Source organism: Myzus persicae, unplaced genomic scaffold (genome assembly GCF_001856785.1).
Source record: "Myzus persicae strain clone G006 unplaced genomic scaffold, MPER_G0061.0, whole genome shotgun sequence".
Lineage (NCBI taxonomy): Eukaryota > Metazoa > Arthropoda > Insecta > Hemiptera > Aphididae > Myzus > Myzus persicae.
This window is the reverse complement of record NW_019101138.1, coordinates 1-15,248: the sequence shown is the minus strand read 5'-3', so window position 1 is coordinate 15,248 and position 15,248 is coordinate 1. Positions and strand designations below refer to the sequence as shown.

Here is a 15,248-nt window from a genome sequence, read left to right as displayed (position 1 = left end):
TAAAGCTATTTTTTTTATGAATTATCACGTTCAAATTTTCATTTTTCGTTAATCTGTTGATGAGATATTGTTCCTCAAAGTTCGGTGGTTTTAGGAGGCGGTTATTGTGTGTAAAGTAAATGTGTTATACCTCGCCAGTAGATACCACAGTTATTAGGGTTTGTAAGCCCCAGGTTTAAAGATATTACATTTTAAAATCAATTCAAGTAGGTTAGGTTAGGTTGAGTTGTGCCCCTAAATGTATGGGTGTCCGCCGTTCGCCCCACTGAAGGTGATTTCGGCACTGGTCATAATAATTCTTATCGATTATAAAGACCAGAAGTTAAAAGTATTAAATCCTATATCGTTCGAACCCAAGGTAGTGATAATCATCGTGCTTATTTGCTACCAGCAACAATAATTTATTGTCATGATGTCATATTTTAAGTAATTGGACCATTAGTGTTCCTTACGCATACTCGCGTGTAATCCCCTAGACCCCATTAATACCTATTAAGTACGGAGTACCGACAATTTGTGACAACGGACCCAACAATACAAAATTGATGTCTGATTAGACTGAATTGCGATTAGGTAATAACAGATAGTACCTAAATAATATGTTTATCGTGCTCTGTGCTGATATCACAGAATAGATTTAATCTGTGCCATAGAGTAAACTCTATGATCTGTGCAGCTGATATCGTGGTTCCGTGGTTACACGATATGGAAGTATACCTCATACTGGGTTAGCGTTAATCACACAACAATACTTTAGTAAATAAACGGTTAGGTTATAAGATAATAATTACTCATAAGAACATATATTGAATCGTGACTCGTGGTCGTCGGTATTTTATTTTTTTAATAAAATACTTAAATACCTATTAGTTCTTGTATAATATAATATAATTATTGTCTTATTTACCACATATTGTATTTTATTTAATAATTGAATACTTTAATCAATCATATTAGTACCTAAATTGATTAATCACACTTGAATTGGATGACTGGCGATTACATTTGTACAATTTATTGGTAAGTACTATGTTTTACCAGTTGGTAATTGCAAAAATTAAAATAAATAATACAATATGTCATTAACTTTAGATATTTTGATTTCAGCTTAATCATTTATACATAATACAGAGTGATTCAAAATTTTAACATATAAATATTCAAATTAGTGAAAAATGTATGGTACAAAAGTTTTTTGATTTAGAAACATCTATTACGATTTCACAATTTTGTAATTATTAACAACATTTAATGGGGGTTTTGGGGGGTCAACTTTAGAAATTCAAATGGAAACCTATAACCTATACTTTTTTGCAATCATAATGTGGGGGAATTTTTTTAATGAAATCTGTAATACTTGTTCATATATTTTACTATTTAAATTTTATTTACAATATGATATGTATCCAAGTCATAGTAATGATAATTTATTGATAACATATGGAAATATATTTGATTTTTTTTGTTTCTTATTATTTTTTTGCTTATTATATTTTATAAGTATATTATATCCATAGTAGATCAATTATTTAAATATAATTTTCATGTTTTTGTGCTTTTTTTCTGTGCATATTATTTGCAATTTATCAAGACACACATTCGTATTACCATTCCAAAAATACTTATATTCTATTCATAATTTTCAATGATTTATCAATGGATTAAATATTGTTAATCTGAGGGAGTAAAAATGTCTTAAAGGTATTCTAACATTTATAACTTTGCTTCAAAAACCACTATTAGGTACTGAAATTGTAGTCATTTCAAATAAAATTATTACTTTTTAATTTAATGAAATCAGTTAAAAATCATCTTTTAATTGTGTTACCCACTAAATTTACCTTCAATTTATTTTATTGATGTGAAAATGAGCCATACTTTTCTGTGATTTTAATATCTATAAGTACTATTATATTTCTTTCTCTATAATATGCATACGTAGTATTGTATTTATTGTATTCAATTTGCTAATACATCACTCATTACTTATACAATTTTTAAGCGTGGTTAATTTGATGTGGTAAATGGTAATAATGTAATTCACATTATTATTTATTATTTTAAATTAATTATCATTAGACCTCTACCGTGACATAGTGTCTGCAAGTCAAAAATGATATATTGAAGACTTATTAATAAATTGATAAACAAATTACCATTACCAACATTCAAGTTAATAAATCCAAGTAGGTGTCTTAATTGGCTGCTGGTAAAATTTAAACTTAAAAGTAACATATTATGTGTTTGTTTAAGTATACAATATATTATTATGTATTGAGTATAAATATTGAGATATATATTTTAAGATTATTTAACTAAAATATTATCATGATTTTAGTTACTTGTCAAGATTTTTTCTATAATTCTGTAGTGTCATCAATTATTGAAACAATTTAACACATTTTGTTAATTAAAATGGCTTTATACATTTAAAGTTAGAATACCTAATGATATTCATACTAAACCTATCTAATGAATTTCACTTTGCTTTGAAACAACTTTCAAAATGTAATATTATTCTTAATTTTCAATTTTAACTACCTAACTAATTCCTTTTAGACAATTCTAAATTATGAGTAATCTTATTGTCTAGTTAATATTTGTATTTTCAGTATAATATTGGCAAGCATACATTTTTAATTTTAGAATTTTCAAAACTGCCTATATGTATATTATTATTTATTATAAATCAAAATATTTCCAAGTGTTCACAATAGTTTTCAACTTAGTAATATTATTAATATTAATATTTAAAATAAATGATGGGTAATTCAATCAATTTTCAACTACCTTTGACATAAAATTCAGAAGATCCTGTATATTATTATTCATACTGCTATGTATAATTACATTTGAAAATGGTAACTGTGAAAAATAAAAATAATGTTTCACATATTGGATTTAAATATTTCAACAGACTACAAAACAAATAAAGTATGTATAAATATTTTTAATTGTTACATTATTTAATTATTATATTGAGAATTCAACTTTTTAGATATTCAAGACAATTGCAAAGGAGTGGGAAAAATCTAGCTGGATTAAGTACATATTACCAATGATGTGTATTGAAACTAAAAATATTGCTAATTTTAATGTTTTGTACTCTGTATGATATTTTATAATTAATTTAAATGAGGTGACAACATCAATCATTACAACTTAAAAGATAAAATAATGTATGTTGTGTTTAATACACACAATATAATATGTAGATTGTGAAAATCAAATTAAGAATTAAAAAAAAATAAAATAGGTATGTTATTAATAATTATATTTCTATTATTACAAATAGTAACACTAGTATAAATGCTCAATGTAAAGTATTTAAAAAATATAAATTATTATTAATATTTTTTTAATGATATTAGTATTACATTCTATAATGATTAATACTAAATTACTTTTGTCAACGATTGGTGTTGTCATTAAATAATAATTAGTACTAAATTCAAGTTAGAATATTATTAACACCATTTTTAAATTTTACTTTTTAGGTCTGGGGTGATTAATAAGTTTGTTTTAATTTTTTGAATACATGTTTTATCTTTACTCATATTTTGCATAACTGTACGAAACATTTTGATTAAACTGTATCATCATTTTGAAATAGATTTTTCATAGTCCTGGGCTTATTAAAGTAAAATTGTTTAATGGTTTATAATAATATCAATATAAAATGTGAGGGATTCGGTCGTGAACAGGGTTCAGGGCTAAACACAACCTAAAATTATCAAATCCACCGTTTGAAAAAAAACATTTAAATAATCAAAATTAAGCAATCTAAAAATGGTTATTCTCTCCTTAGTTTTTGTTATTGGTTATCACTTGCATCATATTAAAATAGAAAATATACTTTAAAAAATGTTTAATGTGTTAAAAAGAACACTCTAAAATGTGGGGTGCTATAATGTTTCATATTTCACTGTAATAATGATAATTAAATCTAAAAAATAAGGGCTGCTAAAGATGCTTTTTCACCCCCTAGTTGCACCAATGGTCTCGAACCCTGTTTATGACATTGAAAATATAATTTTTACATAAAATATAATTATTTAAGTTTATCAGTGCCTTATGTATTTGGATGTATATCATTGTTATTTAAATACCTACCTATTGATTAAATTTATGTGATTGGTCAAAAAGACCTAGTTCTACAAAGTATATTACAACTATTGAAACAACCTATAATTTAACTTTTCTATGTTCTTTTTCAACTGTCCCTATAGTAAATACAATTATTTCCAAATATTATGTTACATTAAATATGTTAAATATACATATGATTCTAAATAGCTACCCTGAATACATTTTGTGAAAATTGATTTGTAATTGTTTTAATTATGATTAATCAATAAATCACTGTTTGAATTATCGTCTATGTAATTTTTAGTATATTTCATAATATTTTAAATGCACTTTAACGTATATTTATAATGAAATTCTAGCAAGTGATTATGAAAGGCGACTAACTTTTGTTGCACATTCAGGGGCGTACTCAAGGGGGGGGGGGGGGTTCGTGGGGTTTGAACCCCCCCCCATGACCTCACTAACCGATGCACTCTTGTGCGTTCTTGCGTATACATAATATAATTCACAGGAGCAATTTTCTAAAATTTTTCTAATTTTATATCAACATGCATTATACAACGATTACAAGCATTATCTGTTAAGAACTGTATTATGATAACCAGATAACATTTAAATCAAACATGTTCACCGTTAGTGATTACTGGTAACTGGTTAGTATTCTCTTATCAGTACTATCTAGTAAAGTGGTTATCGTATATTGTGTGTTACTGTCGTTAGTCGTTACTGATTATCATTTCAAAATTGAAACTTTATGTGCGGACTTGAGAGACTTTTTGTTACAATAATTAATAAAGATGTCACAAAACAATAAAAATAAAATTACAACATTTTTTACTAGAACCCTTAACATTGAACCCTCCAATAATCTTAAAAGGAAACATGAACACGTTAATCAATCGGAAAATGAAACAATCCAAAATAATGTAAGTACCTATAAACTAGACACACCTATGTAAATTTATTAATACACTGCGAATGCTGCATCTATGCATGTTATTTATTTAAGTTGGAATGTGCTGTAAACGTAGTGCCATCAGTGCCGAAAAATGATATCGGATTATTTATTAGTAGAAGCTTATCTGATGTTGAAAAACATATAGTGAGTATATACTATGATACATCATGATTTTATATTTTCTAATTAGGACAATTAGGTAGGTATTATTTTAACTATATTAACATTTTAGGTGTTGACAAACTTATGGTCACCACCATTGAATTACTTATATCCATTACTTGAACAACATACCAAAAGAAAAATCAAATTTCAACATCATTGGTTAGGGAAATTTAATTGGTTATGCTATTCTGAGCAATTGCAAGGTGCATTTTGCAAATATTGTGCAGTTTTTGCTAGAAGTGGTGGTGTTGGAAATCAGACTTTGAGCAGCCTTGTAACAACTGCTTGCCAAAATTGGAAAAACGCTTTAAAAGTAGTTGAAAAGCTGCTTGCTTATTAGTTATTTAGTCATTTTTAACAACTTTTTTCATTATGAATGTTGTAAATATAATAATAATTTGCAGGTATTTGAAAATCACAGCAACAATGACTATCATAAAACTTCTGTATTAAAAGGTGAAAACTTCATACAATTATTTTCATCTAACAAACCAAACATTGTTGAGATTTTAGATAGTGAAAGGTATACAAATTTTGTTTTAATTAATATATGCACTTATTGACTTATGCACATGCAACTTGATACTTAGAATGAAACAAAAAAAACAAAACAGATTGAACCTTATTCCTATCATTGAATGTATAATATTATGCGGTAGACAGGAACTTGCCCTACGTGGCCATAGGGACTCTGGTCCAATCAATTTTAAAAGTATGAATTAAAATTATGTTTATTTAAGGGTGTGACATAATTGTTTGTATTTTTATTGTAGGTGAAGCTGAACCATATATTAACGAAGGCAATTTCCGTGCAATTCTTAAATATAAGGCAAAAGATATGGTTGATTTTAAAAATTTTTTAGAGTGTGAAAGTCGTTACAAATACACTAGTCCAAATATCCAAAATGAAGTTATTTCTTCTTGTGGTGATCTAATATTAGATAAAATTGTAAAAGAAGTTAATGTAGCCAAATGTTTTTCCGTATTAGTGGACGAGACAACTGATGTTTCAGTCAAAGAACAATTGACATTATGTATACGATATGTGGTAGGCTCTGGAAAAGATGTATGTTTAAGTGAAAAATTTTTAAAGTACATTGAAATTAATAGCTTAACTGGAAAAGATATTGGATCTACTATTATAAATGGTAATTATTGAACAATTTGATAATTTTGATATAGAAAAAAATTATATTTTTTCTTAATGATTTTATTACATAGGTTTAAATTCATGCGGTATTGACTGCAACAATATGTACGGTCAAGGTTACGATGGCGCTGCAAATATGGCTGGGCGCTTTAAAGGAACCCAAACTGTTGTAAGGGAAACTTATCCTAAGGCCTTATATGTACACTGTGCGGCACATTCGTTAAATTTAGCCGTGTCTGCTGCTTGTGGTATTCAGGCGATAAGAAACTGTTTGGGTGTGCTTGAAAAAATGTACTGTTTTTTTAACACACCCAAACGTAAAAATGTCCTGTTAAATTTTATAAATGAAGGTAGTTTAGACACAAAATCAAAATCGCTCAAACATCTGTGTGCCACAAGATGGGTAGAACGGTACACAGCGGTTAATGATTTCGTAGAATTATTTCCTTTTGTTGTTGTTGCGTTAGAACATATTATATCAGAATGGAATGATACAACATCAACTGATGCTAAAATGTTACATAAAGCTATGGACTCAGAGTTTATAATTTCTCTCCAAGTTATTAAAGTAAATATGAGGAACCCTTTTTTTTTATAAAAAATCATTTTTAATAAAAATTCTGTTTGATTTATTAGTTATTGTTTTCATATGGTTTACCTTTATGTAAACTCTTACAAAAAGTGGATATTGACCTGAAAGAAGCAGTAGATCTTGCTGAAGCCAGCATTACTACTTTGCAAAATGTACGTGAAAATATAGGTGAAGAGTTTAAAAAGTTATTTAGAGAAGCTGAGGTAAAGATCAAAAACAAATGTGTTACTTATTAACTATTACATGCACTTGTTATTTTAGAAAATGGCCGATGTATTAGATATCAGCATATCGATGAAACGGTTGAATAAACGATGTATAAATCGTGCCAATCCTGATATCAACGATCCTGAAGAATATTATCGTGTAACGATAGCTATACCGTACATTGACTCGTTTGTTCAACAACTAAATGAGAGATTTTTGTGTCATAAAAATATATTTAAAGGTTAGTTATTTAATTTTCATTTATAACATACAATTTAATTAATATTCGTTTTATAGGATTTCATAGTTTGTTTACTGGTTCATATTCTGATGACTTTGGAGAAATCATACAGTTTTATCTTGATACTAATGAACAAACTGTTTTATCAGAACTACATTTGTGGCGTGCTATATTAAAAAAAAATGAAGAAGATCCAAAAAATAGTTTGGAAGCATTGAGGCTGTGCAAGCAGGAGTTATTTCCAAATATTCATCGTTTGCTGCTTATCTTATGTACTCTACCAGTATCGACAGCAACACCAGAGCGTACATTCTCATGTTTAAAAAGGTTAAAAAGTTATCAGCGTAGCACAATGACAGAGGTATTTCTTCCCATATTTATTTTAAGATTAAAGGACAGCTTGTTATAATTTAAAAATATTTCTTCTTTCAGACTCGTCTGAATGGTTTGACGATGTTGGCAGTACACAAAGAAGTGTCACTTACCGCCGACGAAGTTATAAATGAATTGGCTAAAAAACCAAGAAAACTTAATTTTGTTCTTTAAATAAACATTTTTCATTTTTGAAATTTATTTTCTGTAGAGTACATTACCATGTTTATATTTAATATTTTTAAAAAGGAGGTGACAAAGTCCCCGTAATAAAAAACAAAATGTTCAACCCCCCCCATTGAAAATTCCTGAGTACGCCCCTGTGCACATTGTATGGTAAAATTAGAAGAAGATCCTCAATTTTTAACAAATATCCTTTGGACTGATGAGGCGAGATTCCACAATAATGGACAAGTAAATGACCACAACAATCACTCTTGGAATCATTCAAATCCCCACTGGATAAATGAGACCAATAAGCAAGTTCGTTGGGGTGTGAATGTTTGGTGTGGGATTATTGATGAGCATTTAATTGGTCCATATTTTTTTGATGAAAATTTAAATGGAAAGATATATTTTGATTTTTTGAAAAATGATTTGCCAATTTTGATGGAAAATATTCCCATTCAACAGCGTTTGGATTTAATATGGCAACAAGATGGTGCACCAGCACATAATACCTTGGCTGTACGTGCATATCTTAATGAGATGTATGGAGACAATAACTGGTTTGGTACTCACAGCCCCATTATTCAATGGCCACCTCGTTCCCCTGATTTAAGTGTTCTTGACTTCTTTTTTTGGGGCCATCTTAAAAATGAAGTGTATAAAGAAAAATGCAATAGTGTGTAGGAACTTAAACAAAAAATAAAAAATTGTTGTAACAAAATTGAAAATTCAATATTGAAAAAATCTACATCCACTGAAGTATTGAAACGTTTAAATTTTTGTTTAAGTGAAAATGGCAAGCAGTTTGAACATAAGTTAAAATATAAATAACGTGTATTCTATAATGTATTTCTTATTCAAATTGTATACAAATAAATACCTACGTATAATATGTATTATAGTTAATGTATATGTATGTTACATTTTTTTCATTCTTAACCAAAGAGTTTGTTAAAAATTATATTTAATATGAATTCTTATACTTACGAACGAATTAAGACGAATTAATTAGAAGTATCGGTCGTTGACGCCATAGCACTATGCTAACAATTATAATAGTCAGTAACAGACTATAGACAACTACACTACAGCAGTGATTTAAAACATTAAATAAACAGTTAACAGTTGTTGCAACTGTAGTAGAAACTGTCTACTAGAGTAACAAAAACAGGTTTTTATTTGTGACATAAATTAACAGTAATATACTGCTACCATTTATTTTGTAAATACACATATTGGTAACACTGTATTTTCTTTACGATAGACAGTAATGAATAATGATAAACCATGGTTCATGGGGCATGGACAACTTTACTTATGGACTAAAATAATTCTGTATTTCCGACTTCCGTATGTTACTATGTTAGTATGTTACTCTATGGTGTGTTGTAGTCGGCATAGAATAGATAGATTGTGATCGAACTATTGAAGTCACAAACAACAGAAGCAGTCCAATTAGCTATACCAATAATATGATCGCGTGTTATTGTAGGTAGGTAGGTATTATCAGCTATCAGGTACAAGGAGCACCGCTCTATCTTGGGTCGAATTTATAACTTAACTTCTGGTCTTTATAATTGATAATAATTATTACGACCACTGACCAGTGCCGCAATAACCTTTGTGGGGTGAACTGCGTGACTCCCTGAAAAATGGGCAAAATAAAATACATTTAGGGGCTTTAAGTACTTTATGAACTGATTTGAAAATTGTAATATCTTTTGCCCTGGGACATAAAAATCCTGATAGTTGTGGTATCCATTGACGAGGTATAACACATTTACACACAATAACTACTTCCCAAAAACACCTCACTTTCAGGAGCAATATCTCATCAACGGATTAACGAAAACTGAAAATTTGAATGTAATAATTAATTAAAAAAATAGTTTTATTCAATTATGAAATTTTAAGTATAGGTTACCATTTGAAAATCAAAAGTTGATAGTGGTTTACCTAATAAATATAAGGGTGAACAATTTAAAAAAAATATACAATTTTAGAACAGCGTAAATCTACAATTTTGGAAAAAAATTTTTTTGAAAAAAGTCAATACTTTTTTAAATAATGAGTGTTGTTTGATAAAAGAATCACCCTCTATATTATTTCTCTAAGTTATTATTATTAATACTATTTTTATTATTAAGGTATCTGCTTCAGTTGCTGGACAATTACCGAATGTGCCAACTTTAAAAAGAACCGTTCAGCGAGTTCGTCAATCTCATTTAGGAGCTCCAGTTAATCCTCAAAATTTTAATTTTGAAATTCCAGACCAATTCACGAAAACAACGAGCGGTGAGCAATTTTATACAATTTGATAATAAATCTGATTCTATTATTCTGTACAAAACGGAACCTCGAATTAATGGTTAACTGTGACAATTGGTTTTGTGACGGAACATTCTCATGTGCCCCTCAAATATTTCAACAACTTTATACTATTCACGCTGTTTATTATTCGAACGTTATTCCTTCTGTGTATATTTTACCACCCGATAAAAAGGAAAATACACATAAATTAATGTTTCAAGCTTTAAAGTCATTAATATCTAATTTAAGACCGCTTAATATAATGATGGACTTTGAAATGAATGCTGTCAAATCTGAGTTTCCAAATGCATCTATAAATGGATGTTTTTTTTTCATTTATCGCAATGTGTATGGCGTCACGTTCAAGAAACTGGATTACAAAAAAAAGATAGAGAAAATTCAGATTTTGCATTATACATTCGAATGTTACCAGATTTGGCGTATGTACCAACAAATAAAGTTGTTGATGCATTTGAGAAATTTTTAGACACAGATTTTTATATTCAAAATGAAGATGTATTGATGCCATTAATAGATTATTTTGAGGGAAATTGGATTGGTCGTTTACACAGAAGTAAAAAAAGAAGAGAACCTAATTTTCCAATAAATATATGGAACTGATATAATTTAGTATCTGCTGATTTACCCTGAACAAATAACTCCGTAGAAAGGTGGCACAATTGTTTTTCTGCAATGTTAAACTCTTCATCGCACCCAACAATATGGAAGTTCATAAATGCATTGCAAAAAGAGGAACAAGTAAACAGAATGAAAATAGAGCAATATGTTGCAGGAATGGAACCACCACCAAAAAAAATTTATAAAGATCGGAGTGCTAAAATCAAAAAAATTTGTTTAGATTATGATAATAGAACAATTGAAGACTATCTTAGAGGCATAGCACATAACTTCCAGTTACAGATATAATATTTTTAGGCAGCTAAATTTTAATTATGACTTATAAATTATAACATATTATACTTGATAATTTTTAGTTAATAAAGATTTTTATATATAATTTTAATTATGGCTTGCAATATTTATTACTATGTAGTATATTTTTTTTGATAATTGTTTGGTCATTTAATTCTTTAGTATGCTACAAATTGTCAAACTCTCAAAAGTCGCTCGCAATCAATTTACGCGCTATAAATTGACCACTATCAATTGTCGCGCTATCAATTATCTATTGACGTATATCCTTTTTTTCAATACACCCAAACGTAACAATGTTCTGCTGTCTTGTATTGAAAATAGTGATACTGATAAAAAAGTGAAAACTCTTAAACGTCTTTGTGCCACAAGATGGATACAACGATATGATGCGGTTCATGATTTTGTTGAGCTATTTGAGTTTGTCTTAGAAGCATTAGAGACTATTTCAGAGTGGAATGATTCATCAGGTTCCGCTACAGATGTAAATTTACTACTAAAAGCTATGGATTCTGAGTTTATAGTAGTGGTGGGAATTATCGTTCCTTTTGTGGAATCGTTCCAATCGGTACAGGTACAATAAAGTACCGATTACAAAATACTCGTTACATCGGTACAGTCTTTATTTAGTTACACTTGTACAATAGTTACTCAGATTCGTTTTGTTCGCGCCGAACGATCAAAACGCATATATTTAAATGTGAACTCGTCCTTGAATAGGTTATTTATGAATGAATATGCTTCGTACTTTGTAGGTTCATTATACAACACTATTATTGCATTCGGAAAAAATGAGCTTTAAATAATAAATTTATACCAGAAATGCTATGTTTACAATATTTAAGTTATAATATAAATATATGCGTTTGAAACGCCTAATCGAAAATTCCCTCTGTTTTAATATTATTTCAATCAGTACAGTTAGTAATTATAATTAAGTACCGATTCATAAAAACACATTAAATAAATAATAAATAACTGTTTATTTTCAGCAGAAATAATTTTAAAAATAAAAATATAAAAAAATCACTTTACCCTTATACTTTAAAATATAAAATAAACTGAAACTTCCAAAATTGACTTAAGTACTTGCCTAAGCCTGAAATAATTTTATAGATAAAAATTAAAATAGTATTTATTTAATAATTACTGTTTAAAAATATTAACATCTCCGCGTTTTTTGTTGACAATCTATTTCGTCTTTCGGAAATGGTGTAGCCAGCTTTTGAAAAGGTTCTTTCGCTCAGGACTGATGTTGATGGTACACATAAACGCAACAACATTAAATCGAATAAATTTGGATAAATTTTTTTTCTGTCATTCCACCATTTAAGTGGATCTGATTTTCGGTATATTATAGGTTCATTCAAATATCTATCCAACTCAACAATAGCTTCAGATGTTGGAGTGTTGACTGAAGTTGAAGTTGACACCTAAAAATCATAAACTAATTGTATAAACCATTTAAATATCAAAATATCAATGATAATATAATTTATTTACATGAGAGTCAAACTGTTGCCAAATTTCAGAAGTCGCATCTTCACGATCGGTCGGTATGGTTTTCTCATTATCTTCATTTTGTACTGAACAAATTTTGTTTAAATGAATAATTCCCGCAACTCTTTGTTTTATATTTTCGTAAGTTTTTTGAAATGTATACGTATTACTAAACGCTTTTTTCTTGAAACGTGGATCTAAAAGGGTTGCTTCTGTTAAAATAGGCTGGTTTTCAATATTTTCAAATTTTGTATTGGCTTTTGTTATCATTTTAGAAAGCATTAAATGTATAGCACTTGGTAAATTAGGTCCTTTTTCTTTATTTTTTATATGTAAATGTAATGCTTTTATTGAAATGATTACCTTTGAAATTGAAATGCCTTTTTCACTACTTAGTTCAATAGTAACTTCTTTAAACGGTTTAAGTATAGCACAGTAGTGTTTTATTAGTTCAAAGTCTTCGTGAATTAAATTATCCATATTACCTATTATTGCAATTGTACTCATAAGAGGTTCTTTAATATCGATACACCGTTGAAACATGTCATACGTTGAGTTCCACCGGGTACAAACGTCTTGAATTAACTTTAATTCCGGGTACCCCATTTGTTTTTGTGTATTTTTTAGTTTTAAATTTGCTTTTGTACTTTGTTTAAAGTATTCAACGATGGTTTTTACTTTTTTGTGAACGTGTTTTATTTCACCTAGTCCGGATTGTGCAATTAGATTTAATGTGTGTGCTAGACATGGTATATGGCGCCAATTTTGATTCATGCCGATTGCTGATGTTATATTCGCAGCATTGTCACTTACAGCAACTTTTACTTTTTCTGTTATGTTCCACTCTTTAAAACAATCATTTAAAAATAATGACAAATTTACAGCTGTGTGGGACTCCACCACGTTGAAACACCCAAGTAAAAATGTTTTTAAAATACACTCTTCTGGATCCATAAAATGTACAGTGACAGCAATAAAACGATCATTATTTAGGGAAGTCCAGCCATCAGTTGTAAATGAAATATATTTGGCATTCAATAAATTATTTCTAACTTTTTCTTTTGCTTTTTCATACAACTGTGGTAAAATACATTTCGAAACAGTTTTTCTCGATGGTAACTGATACCCAGGATTTAATAAATTTTTTTTTTTTTTGAAAACTGCCTGATGGCTTTTTTATTATAATGATCAATGATCTTTAACAATACATTTCAGAGGTATACATAAATATAAGATACTAATGAATAATATTTTGTAGATATATATAAACAAAAACATGTTTGGGTTATCACTCCCAATGGAGAGGCCCGGTCTTAGTCTAACATTTTATACTAAGTCATATGGTCTTCGGCGTTTGAGACGCCTTATGTCTTGAGAGTTGTCAAGTAGTTGAATTGCTGCTGGATTGGTGTGTTGATCTAGCTTTATCTCGTGTTTTCGGGCAAACTTTGTAATCTCGTCCTGGACTGAGGGCATCATCAAGTCTCGGTGGATAGTGTTATTTCTGTCGTACCGGTACGCTGCGACAATAGTACGGAGAGCAATGTTTTGACAGCGTTGAATAATCTCAATATTGGACTTACTGGCACAACCCCAAAGTTGTATTCCATAGGTCCATATTGGTTTAATTATCGCTACGTACAAAAGACGTTTGCTTGTAAGGTCTAGTTCAGAGTGTCTTCCGATTAGCCATTAAAGTTTCCTCAATTTATCTTTAATTTGCAACTTTTTCTGTCGAACGTGATGTTTCCAGTTTAATCGCGAGTCAATGTGCATTCTTAGATATTTTGCAGCATCGTTCTGTGGGATGATCTGTTGATCCAACATTACTGGATAATAAACTCTTTTACGCAAAGTGTAATTTACGTGTACCGATTTGTCACTGTTAATTTTGATTTTCCAACGCTTAGTCCAGTTGGAGACGTTGTTAAGTGTTCGTTGAAGTTGATCAGTCGCAGTCTGCTGATTTTCATCAGTTGCCAATATTGCTGTGTCATCGGCAAACATGGCTGTCATTGAATAGTTGTTAACTGGAATGTCAGCTGTGTAAAGTAAGTACAAAATAGGCCCGAGGACACTTCCTTGGGGTACTCCAGCTGATATGTTTTTCCAGTCAGTTATTGCTTCTTCGTGAATAACTCTGAACTGACGTTCAGACAGATAGGACTCGATAAGTGCGCACCAAGTATGCGGCAATTGTTCAAGTAGCTTAATAAGTAATCCTTTGTGCCAAACTTTATCGAAAGCTTGCGCAATATCGAGGAATACTCCACAGCACTATTTTTTTTTTCTTCCAGTGCCTTGTTTATTATATTTGTGACACGATGGACCTGTTCAACTGTTGAGTGTTTACTCCAGAATCCGAACTGGTGTTCAGGAATAAGCTGTTTTACTTCTATAATTGGTTTTAGACGCTTTAAAAGTAATTTTTCGAATAATTTAGATAAGCTTGGAAGAAGCGATATAGGTCTGTATGAAGTTATTTGTTCAGGAGGTTTTCCTGGTTTAAGTAGCATGATGACTTGAGCTCGTTTCCATTGTTTAGGAACGTATTCTGTACGCA

General features: G+C 29.4%; 2 protein-coding genes and 1 pseudogene across 3 annotated transcripts; 2 read left to right on the top strand and 1 right to left on the bottom strand.

Annotated features, from left to right (window-relative positions):
- Positions 1-4,852: 4,852 nt before the first annotated feature.
- On the top strand, positions 4,853-7,818 carry LOC111027915. Of its 2 annotated transcripts, XM_022306414.1 has the most exons (5): positions 4,853-5,015; positions 5,099-5,191; positions 5,280-5,525; positions 5,617-5,710; positions 7,560-7,818. In XM_022306414.1, the coding sequence occupies exons 1-5, from the start codon at positions 4,887-4,889 to the stop codon at positions 7,586-7,588; spliced, it is 591 nt and encodes a 196-aa protein (XP_022162106.1). In that variant the 5' UTR covers positions 4,853-4,886; the 3' UTR covers positions 7,589-7,818. The 2 variants fall into 2 exon arrangements, 1 of the variants encoding a protein (XP_022162106.1); XR_002603858.1 differs by lacking the exons at positions 5,099-5,191; positions 5,280-5,525; positions 7,560-7,818 and having other exon boundaries at positions 4,937-5,015; positions 5,617-5,670.
- A 2,489-nt stretch (positions 7,819-10,307) lies between these two features.
- LOC111027913 lies at positions 10,308-11,179 on the top strand (annotated as a pseudogene).
- A 1,050-nt stretch (positions 11,180-12,229) lies between these two features.
- On the bottom strand, positions 12,230-14,161 carry LOC111027912 (zinc finger BED domain-containing protein 1-like). Its single transcript, XM_022306413.1, has 4 exons — positions 14,018-14,161; positions 12,689-13,762; positions 12,353-12,618; positions 12,230-12,284 (listed from the first exon to the last, which is right to left on the bottom strand). Exons 1-4 carry the CDS (start codon positions 14,159-14,161, stop codon positions 12,230-12,232), a joined length of 1,539 nt encoding a protein of 512 aa, XP_022162105.1.
- Positions 14,162-15,248: the final 1,087 nt, after the last annotated feature.